This window comes from Procambarus clarkii, chromosome 13, assembly GCF_040958095.1.
Source record: "Procambarus clarkii isolate CNS0578487 chromosome 13, FALCON_Pclarkii_2.0, whole genome shotgun sequence".
In the NCBI taxonomy this organism is placed as follows: domain Eukaryota; kingdom Metazoa; phylum Arthropoda; class Malacostraca; order Decapoda; family Cambaridae; genus Procambarus; species Procambarus clarkii.
In genome coordinates, this window is record NC_091162.1 from 38,165,637 (window position 1) to 38,176,205 (window position 10,569).

At 40.1% G+C, this 10,569-nt stretch overlaps 1 protein-coding gene across 1 annotated transcript; it reads left to right on the forward strand.

Moving 5' to 3' along the window:
• The first annotated feature begins 9,286 nt into the window (after window positions 1–9,286).
• LOC138364469 (trichohyalin-like) lies at window positions 9,287–9,748 on the forward strand. Its single transcript, XM_069324110.1, has one exon. The coding sequence runs from the start codon at window positions 9,287–9,289 to the stop codon at window positions 9,746–9,748; it is 462 nt and encodes a 153-aa protein (XP_069180211.1).
• The last annotated feature ends 821 nt before the right edge of the window (window positions 9,749–10,569 follow it).

Below are 10,569 nucleotides of genomic sequence, written 5' to 3' on the forward strand. Positions count from 1 at the left end.
CCTAGATCCACATATTTCACTACATATTTTCCGTATTCTATCACTGTGGGACTGCCCTGGGGTAGGCCTCGTGGCTTGTGTAAACACAGCCTAGCTGATGCCGCCTCTTGCCACTATTCTATATTTCTAGTATTCTATATTTATAATATTCTATGCACGATTTTCCTACACTTCCAACTTATATGTGTGTTGTGATACCCGTTCCACTTCACTGTTCCACGAATCACTGTTCACAATTTTTTTCCTCATACCGCCTACACGCATGTACACAAAGCCTCGTGCACTGGCTCCCACGTGTTCTCCCGTTTATTCTCTATTTAACACTAAAGTCCAATTGGTAATGACTGTTTTCAATTTCCCAGCGGGGCACTATGCACTTTGTGATGTCTGTAGTCAGTAATCCATGGCTGTAGTCCTAATAAATCCCGGTTAATGTCACGATTTTAACGGAGCGCGCACGGTACGTCTTTCCCCTCCCTCGTCCCAGATTCGACTCTAAAATATTGGGTTTATTTTCAAACATTGAGTATCGTGTGATGAATGGAGAAGCTGGGAAGAGGAAAACACGTCTAATTATATTGCCTACAGCATTTTGGCGTAGATGTTTTGATAGTGAAGCAGGAGAAAGATTTGTTCTCTGCCTTACCTTATCCTAAATTACATGTTCAGGTCTTTAAATGGAGGTAACATTGAGGTGTTCAGGAGGGGATGTCAGGATGTCTTGAGCACATCAATAAATGGAGTTATCAATAAGTTGTGTGAGGAAGAAATGTGTGGTATACAATATCTCTCTCTCTCTCTCTCTATATATATATATATATATATATATATATATATATATATATATATATATATATATATATATATATATATATATATATATATATATACATATATATATATATATATATGTTGTACCTAGTAGCCAGAACGCACTTCTATGCCTACTATGCACGGCCCGATTTGCCTAATAAGCCAAGTTTTCCTGAATTAATATATTTTCTCTAATTTTTTTCTCATCAAATGATAAAGCTACCCATTTCATTACGTATGAGGTCAATTTTCTTTTATTGGAGTTAAAATTAACGTAGATATATGACCGAACCTAACCAACCCTACCTAACCTAACCTAACCTATCTTTATAGGTTAGGTTAGGTTAGGTAGCCGAAAAAGTTAGGTTAGGTTAGGTTAGGTAGGTTAGGTAGTCGAAAAACAATTAATTCATGAAAGCTCGGCTTATTAGGCAAATCGGGCCTTGCATAGTAGGCATAGAAGTGCGTTCTGGCTACTAGGTACGACATATATATATATATATATATATATATATATATATATATATATATATATATATATATATATATATATATATATATATATATATATATATATATATATATATATATATATATATATATATATATATATATATATATATATATATATATATATATATATATATTGGTGTATACTGGCAGCAGGTTTTCTTTCAAACATGTTTCATTGAATATGACCGCATATTCTGTATTTATTATTTTCTGGTTTAGGGCTTCTATCCCTCTAACTATCTTTCTTTACCCGCACCATAATGCGGGTATAAAATCAACTAGTATTGTAAGATCTGTTCACTTGAGAATGAACCATGGAGGTTCGAAACGTCGTGCAAATTATACAAATAAGTGTAATACACTCTATAGTAAATCACTTCTTTTCTTCACCTTAAAAGTACGAAAATGAGTTTTGGAGAACTCCTATTTCAATTAAGCCCTGATGCTAAGAAAATAGTTAGAGGGATAGAAGCCCTAAACCAGAAAATAATAAATACAGAATATGTGGTCATATTCAATGAAACATATATATATATATATATATATATATATATATATATATATATATATATATATATATATATATATATATATATATATATATATATATATTATTAAATATGACCGAAAAAGTAAGATTAATAATTCTAACACGAATTTTCTCAATCTTTCGTATATTTCTTTTCACTGTTGGAGGTAATTCAAAAATCAATTCTCCAAAATTCATTTTTATTTCTAGTCTGACGCGACACTTGAGCGCGTTTCGTAAAACATTTTCAAAGACTTTACACATACACACAACTGAATAGAACTTACATATCTCCGATTTGTTTATATCTACATTTGAGTGAGGTGGATGGGGTGAGGTGGTATTTAATAGGGTATTAAATTCATCAACACAAGACAGAACACGAAACAATGGGTATTGAATAGAAGTGATTGTAGAAAGCCTATTGGTCCATATTTCTTGATGCTTCTATATTGGAGCGGAGTCTTGAGGTGGGTAGAATATAGTTGTGCATTAATTGGCTGTTGATTGCTGGTGTTGACTTCTTGATGTGTAGTGCCTCGCAAACGTCAAGCCGCCTGCTATCGCTGTATTATACAGCGACACTATCCATATTATACAGAATCTCCAACTCCACTTTCCGGGCCATCTCACTCGGATGAAACAATCGGGATGATAGCCGACAGAGTGTACCGTGATCCGGCCTGTACTCCTCTTGACATACCAGAAAACAGTCTAAGGAAACTACTCCAAGCTTGTACTAAAGAGGCACCTTTCTTGAGCCCGGATGGACACATGTATAAGCAAGTAGATGGGGTCGCCATGGGTTCTCCCCTAGGTGGCCTGTACTCCTCTTGACATACCAGAGTACATACATACAGAGTACATACTTGACAAGAGCTGTTCACTTGAGACAGTTAAGCAAGTCCCAGCTGTGTCTGGGTACAAGTGACAGGATGAACAACCCAGCGGGTTTTCTTCCTATTGAGGAGTGTTGTACATTCTGCTATGGCGGTATGTTCACTCACAAGATGAGTGGCGCTGCCCAATAAACTCGCCCCTCGGGGCAAAATAAACAAAAAATACTTGACATACATACACAAAGGACTGTTTTATGTACAAATAAAAGTGAGTATTTGTAACAATCCGTACACCTTTTAATTGCTGACAAGTACTTAAGTGAAATTTGTCAATTTCATATATTTATTGTATAGTCAACTATGTACAGTACTTACAGGAACTTGCTCTCTTGGATAGTTCCTGAGTGCGTTATTTTATCAATTAATGTTGGGACAGAATGACAGATTTAAGGGAGCATCTCCATCTTTAATTCTGTGGTTGTGCTAAGCCATATTAGTTGATTCACAAAAATATGTACTGGAACATTTTAAGTGGCCTGATTCTGCATACCTAGGAAAGTATTTCCAAAATCATGTAAAAATCGAACTCATTCTCTGACCTTCAAAACATGCCGCAGAACCCAGTAAATGCTGGTGGTGATTGGTAGCAGTCTCAAATGTCACCACATGCAATAACAATACAACCCTACACATATTCTCCTTTTTAACCTCTCATTCTCACGCCTCAAATTTTCTTTTTATTATTGTGGTATTGAGGGGAGCCGGTCGGCCGAGCGGACACCACGCTGGACTTGTGATCCTGTGGTTCTGGGTTCGATCCCGGGCGCTGGCGAGAAACAATGGGCAGAGTTTCTTTCACCCTATGCCCCTGTTACCTAGCAGTAAAAAAGGTACCTTGGTGTTAGTCAGCTGTCACGGGCTGCTTCCTGGGGGTGGAGGCCTGGTCGAGGACCGGGCCGCGGGGACACTAAAAACCCCCGAAATCATCTCAAGATAACCTCAAGATGGTTTTTTTTAATGTTATCTTGAGGTTATCTTGAGATGATTTCGGGGCTTTAGTGTCCCCACGGCCCGGTCCTCGACCAGGCCTCCACCCCCAGGAAGCAGCCCGTGACAGCTGACTAACTCCCAGGTACCTATTTACTGCTAGGTAACAGGGACATCAGGGTGAAAGAAACTTTGCCCATTGTTTCTCGCCGGCGCCCGGGATCGAACCCGGGACCACAAGATCACGTGTCCAGTGTTCTGTCCGCTCAGCCACCGGCATGTTGAAACAAGTTTCTGCACAGTTTTCTTGGTGTTCATTCAATTAGCAGCATAACAGCCACTATAAAATGTGCAAATCGTTTGCTAAATTCCAAATATCCCTGTAGTTAATGTTTTTCATATTTTTTAAATGTCTAAATTTTTTCAAAATAATAATTTATCTTTTTAAATTATTTTGAGAGTATCAAATTTCTGTTGAACATTTATTAGCAACATATTTTACTTTACACTGATACCAAACATGACTCTTCAGTATTAAAATTTGTTCAATATATTACATAAAAAGTAGAATATACTGTCAAATTTAAAGTTTTTCTTTAAATGATATACTCATTAAATAACACGTAAACAAGTGTACTAATAAAGGTGGGGATGCTCCATTAACCCTCGTGATAGGGAGACAAGTGGGAACATCACTATCTAGTATGTACGTCAAGCACATCTGTTAAATTAAACACCCAACCCACATCTCTGAAAATATAGGACGTGAAGACATTTTGGTTTGTCTTGGACTATTATCAAATCGTTTACAGTAATTCCTTTACACAACGTGATAATGGCCCAGGATGGACCAAAACATACGTTTTAAATATTCTGCAACATAAAATAGTGGAAGAAAATAAAAAAAAAAAATTGTCAATTTGAGTATTTATTATTTTGGAGAAGAGGTAATTAGTTTCCACATTTTGTGGTTGAATTTTATATGGCAAAATTGTTATTTCAACCTATTTCATAATTATCTACCCAGTAAAATTTGACTGTACAGTACAGTATAGAGATATTACCATCATTACTAATATTTCTCATTGCAAAACCTGTTAACCTTATATCTGATAGGTAGTTCTATGATCCTCTAACAGTGTAATTGAACCTGGTTCATCAGCTTTTCCATGTCCAAAGCTTGTTCTTTTGCTCAAGGTTTTTTTGAATAATGCAGTATTTCTGGCACTTGCATTAACCCAAACTTCATTGTCTCTTAAACAAAACTCATTGAAACACTCCAGTTTCAAAATGAAAACATGTCATATTATTTTATTGCCTAAACAGGGACTTTCCCATTGCACAAACTATTGTTTCTCTTGGTTAAGACTTTCCAATTAAATTGGTTATTAATTCTGTAGGTGCAATATTTAAGAATATACTGTATATGATTATTATACAGTTCTTTTTAAGTAAAACTTTTTTGATAAACCAAGACATCTTTGTTAAGCAAACACTATCTCATCCCCTACAAGCACAACTAGGTGAGTACTATAGTGTGCTCCACCAACTATCTGTGTCTTCAACAATTTTTTCCGACTCCCGAAAATTTCCAGTCTGCCACAGTCCATTTGAACAAGGTCCCATTGTGCTTGAATTATTGTTTGTTCTTGTAGCTTAAGTTGCTTTATTTTCTATGATTGCAATTAACTCCAGGTCTCCAGTACTTCAGTTGCTTTACGATAAAGAATACACACCATTGTAAATTGTCCCATGTTTGTCTAGTAATTAAGCAGCTTCATTCACTGGAGTGAATTTTATATTGGGATTAAATGATTGGAAAAGTGTGGTAATTGTGCTATTGGTTAGTTAGTTATAATAATGTGTTGGATAAGGTTTGGCAAAGTTTTAATAAAGAAAAGTTATTAAGAGTAGACTCAGTATTGTGTGTGGGGGAAATGGGGTGTATGTGAAATTTGTATATATATGTATATACAATATATTAGTATAAAACTATAGACAAGCAAGGACTCGTAGTGAATAATATTACAGTGTAATATGACGTTGCAATATGGATGAGTTTGTCTGAGCTAATACCACCCAGTCACTTCCTAAGACAATATCGCGCTCTCACAAAGATGAGTTAACACATTATTGAGATGATTGCAACTCGTTCCCTGACATTGTTGAGACTTTTCAACAGCCTCTCCTGGACCATGAATAGGGGCAGATTAACACTAGAGATCTCTCTCCAGCCTGCAATGACCTCCAGAAGTTTCATTCACCAACACTTAAAATCAGTGATACTCAGTCTCAAATAATAGATGGTGAATAGGCATTGTAATCGGTGCCATTTTAGTAAAATAAAAAATGTTTACAATACCTATGTTACTAAACATAATGAGAGAATTTATAATATAAAACATTTGGAGTAATACAGCCCTTCCCTGTATGGTATTAGAACAGTCTGAATTTCAAGATTTTGTTCATCATCATCAAAATAACCCATTTCTACTACTCAACAGGATTATAGAGATATTGTATATCATGGTGTTAAGAGTGTTAACCCAGAAAATAGTATACGCAATCCCTGAAGTATGTTAATAATTGTTTTCCTTCTTTTCTTTACAAATATGTGCTATATACATAAGTAACCCTATTGGTCGACAAGCTAAAGGTCTTAGTCACCTTAATCTTTCCCAGTGTGGGCTCACGGGTAAAGGTGTTAACATGTTAGCACATTCCCTCTCAGTCAATAAGGTGAGTTTATTGTTCCATTTGATAATTGTAGAAATGCTTTGTGGAGAAAAATGATGGTACAGTATACAGCTTCATTTCTTTAATATTTAGTTTCTGTTCAATAAGCAGGCCAAATACAGTACTGTATTGCCTAAAAATGTAGAATGCTGGTACATATTTTGATGTTACAAAAATCTTGTTATTTTCCTAAAATTTATAATAATTTATTTTGAGAATGTAAATTTTTATAATACGGAATATAAACAACCAAACACAGTGGAGTTGTTGGTCAGTGTGCTTTGGTAGTTAGCTTGTGCTATTATTTATATAAATATTAAGCACAGTAAAAGTTTGTTCATAAAGGGATAAGTAAAGTAATATTGTTCATTGTAAAAATACTGTACCTTATTATATTGTGTGATATTATTCTGATTATTGTGACGGTGTTCCCCCCTTATATTTCTCCCACGCCTGCTGTAAGAGTCTTTTCCCGAGCGTTCTCTACATTGCAGGCAACAATTTGATATATGTGGGAGCGTGTAGTGTTCTCGCGTTGGCGAGAAATTCGTAAAAGAGTATTTTGGCATACTGTGGTATAGGCCCTTTAGGACGCCAATATGGCGCCGGCCCCTCCGTTTTGCCGCCAAAACTGTGTGACGTCAGTGGCACCAGATTGGTCACTGACAATGACGTGGCACAGGAAGCCAATGAAAATCGCCCCTGCAAAGTATGACGTCACGAAGGCACGGGGGTCCGGAGATTGCGCCTCTTTGGCGCCACCAGTCTGACACGACACGTCAAGGTGGACGGATGTGCGAAGGTTGGTCTTGTCAGTTTGACAGTTGTACCCCGCTCGTGTGGATTTTACGCGTCACCCGTAGTCTGCAAGTACTCTGTGAGGTCTTCCTTCGTTCATGGTTGGACCGAAGATGGAATCGACGGAATATTGAGCAACAAGTGCTCCAGGGACAGGTGCTTTGCAAGAAGAAGTGAAGTCTGTGCAGTGACGTATGTGACGTCTGAGACAGTTCACCATTTAGTGACGACGTAGCGGCTGGGCAAGTCCACCGGGAAGCAGTGGGAGAAGAAAACTAATTGGGAATCAAGACGACTGCAGCCGCGAAGTAGGTTGGCAGCTGTAGTTGCGAGGAGAAGTCGACGGCCGGGAGACCGACTCCAACCCTGCAAGACGTTGTGGAGGAGCACGGACCTGCGGAGAACAGAGCATGGAGACGACGCGTTTATTTTGGGACATTGATTGGGTTCCTGGAGAACGCATCAGTGTGTGTGTGTGTGTGGGCGTTCCCTACAACGAGGCAAGAGCCGGGACCAGGAGCAGCAATTCAACCCTCACCAGAGGGCGAGTCCACATCAGTGAGGTGGAAGTAGGTGATTCTAGTTTCCCTCCCAATTCCCCTTTAGTCAGATATATATTTAGCCAGAGAATCTTTCATGTCATGAGCAAGGCTCATGACATGAAATGTCATGTCACGGTAGGACACAGTTATGAGAAGTGAGGCTGTAGAAAGCTCTCACGGTATATATATTTGCGGTGTGTGAAAGCACCTGTTATCATTGAAGAGTTTACTGTGTCGATGATTTCTTTCATGTGACATTAATATGATAACTTATGCCAGAGAATATATATATATAAATGTACCAGTTATTGGTGTTAGGCTGTGTGCCCAGTATTTATCTTATTATTATTGATATTGATGAATTTATCTCTATATATGTATATGTTGGTGTGTTGAATAACATTTCCATGTGTGCAGTGATTAATTGTGTTTTCGCCTTCGGAAGGAATTACTGAATCTAAGGACAGTACCGTGGTTAGTTGCATTCATTGTAATTATTATGAAGTACAGTGCATTACGCCATTATAGTGAAATATTATGTTAATTGCTGTGGAAATGAGTTATTGAACTTGAGATCAGTGTGGTGATTCATTGCGTTCTATTGCAATTATAGAAATATTGGGTTGATTACAAACATAGTGATCCCTGCGAATTTAAAGAAATAGGCGTTTTACGCCAAAGAAACAAGTACACAAGCATTCGCACGGTGAAGGGGGGTCGCCCAGCTGACATTCACAGGAGGGGGGAGTGTTACCCTCTAGACGAGCCTCAGTTTTATGAAGAGACAGTGACTTTCTGCATTGTACTTGATGTTTCATTGTTGATACGGATATAATACCTTGAAGTTTTTAAGTAAAATACAAAATACCTTTGCATTTGTATTATCCCTCCATATATCTTGTTGCTATAGAACAGTTCCAAAGAGTGAGAGTATTAGAGACATATACCTGCCTGAGACCAGAGTTAATGAGTGAGCTCTCTGCCATTAGTACCACAATTCCACAATACCACTGACGTGTTACTGGACACGGGAAACACCAGTTGGCGACCTTGCAGTTAGTAGTAGAGCCCTTGTCGGGGCGGGCACACGGTTGGGAGAGAGCAAACTGTGTTCCCACTCATCTTTGGCTATAAGGCTAGCTGGAGATCGACTGGAATACTCTCCTGGCGAACAGTGGCACAGCGAGGATTGAGTGAAGACCCGCAGGGCTATGGTGAGTAACAGTTGTCGCTAATACTACTGGGTGGTGTCTATGTAGAGAGAGAGACACCCTGACGTTGGCGGCCGTTGACCGAATATCAAGAACGGTTACTTATCCTTATACTTATACTTACAACTAAGGTAAACCCCGACATAAGCGATCTTGCCAGGTGTCCGGGATAAAGATCTTGTGTACACCGTTACTCGCTTACAGGACGTTCCCCGACATTGGCAACCTTGCTAGGATAACGAACAAGATAAAGGTTGCAATTGTGGTACTTTAAAGTGGTATTAGGTATCAGGTACAGGTTATCACTTGTAGCACAAGATGGAGGATGATAAAGTAGCGAGGTTCATTGACACAAGGGATGAACAGGTGCTGGAAGATTGCACCAAGGCGCAGCTGCAGTCGATAGCTGACCACTTTGGGATAAAGTTGAGATCTTCCAAAGTAGGAGAGAGAAGGCTTGAGATCTTGGCACAGCTCAGGGCCCGAGATGAGGCTTTGGGGGAGGAACGGCCACAGACACCTGCCAGTGTGGGAGAACATTTGAGCATTGGTGGGAGCAGTAGGGGATCCAGCGGCAGCAGGTGCAGCGTCAAGCTGGAGATATTGAAGCTGCAGCTGGAGGCGCAGCTGCGCAAGGAAGAGCGTGAGCAAGAGACACAGCTGCGCAGGGAAGAGCGAGGAGCAGAAGCACAGCTGAAACGAGAAGAGCGAGAGGCACAGCTGCACAAGGAAGAGCGAGAGGCACAGCTGCGCAAGGAAGAGCGAGAGGCACAGCTGTGAAAAGAAGAGCGAGAAGTAGAAGCACAGCTGAGATGGGAAGAGCGTGAGCATGAGGCACAGCTAAGGCGAGAGGAGTGCGAGCTAGAAGCTAGGCTGAAATAGCAAGAGGTAGAAGCTAACAAAGAGGTCGAGCTGAAGCGGGCTGAACTAGGGCTAGCCCCACCTGCACCACCCCAGCAGGAAGACCGCCATGTGAGAGAGCGAGATTTGCCGGTCTTCGTGCCTAATGAAGCTGAGGGCTTCTTCGACCACTTTGAGAGAGTAGCTACCTTGAAGAAGTGGCCGAGAGCAGAGTGGGCAGAGCTGGTTCAGAGTAGGCTCACCGGTGAAGCTTGCGAAGCCTACAACATGCTGGACCTCAGGGAGTGCACCAACTACGATGCTGTGAAGAGAGCCGTGCTCCACTCTTTCAAGCTGACGCCGGAATGTTATAGAAAACGATTTCGTGAATGTACCCGTTCCCCAGGGAAATCTTATGCAGAGACGGCGAGGGACATGGAGAGGAAATTCCTGAAGTGGCTGGAATCAGAAGGAGCGAAGTCAGCTGAGGATGTCAAGAGGCTAATGGTCATAGAGAAGTTTATGTCCGTGCTCTCTCCTGAGATCAGGGTTAGAGTCAAGGAGGCAGACATAAAAGACCTGAGAGCTGCTGCTGACAGGGCTGACATGTTGGAGGAAGCCTTGCAACCACGCCGAGAGGGACAGCACCGACCGCCAGTATTCTCCGGGTATAGGAGATGTTATAGAAGATCGGACGGATGGAGGACAGGAGCGAGTTCTGCCAAGTCCCACCTCTCGAGTGGAGACGGTAGAGGATCAAA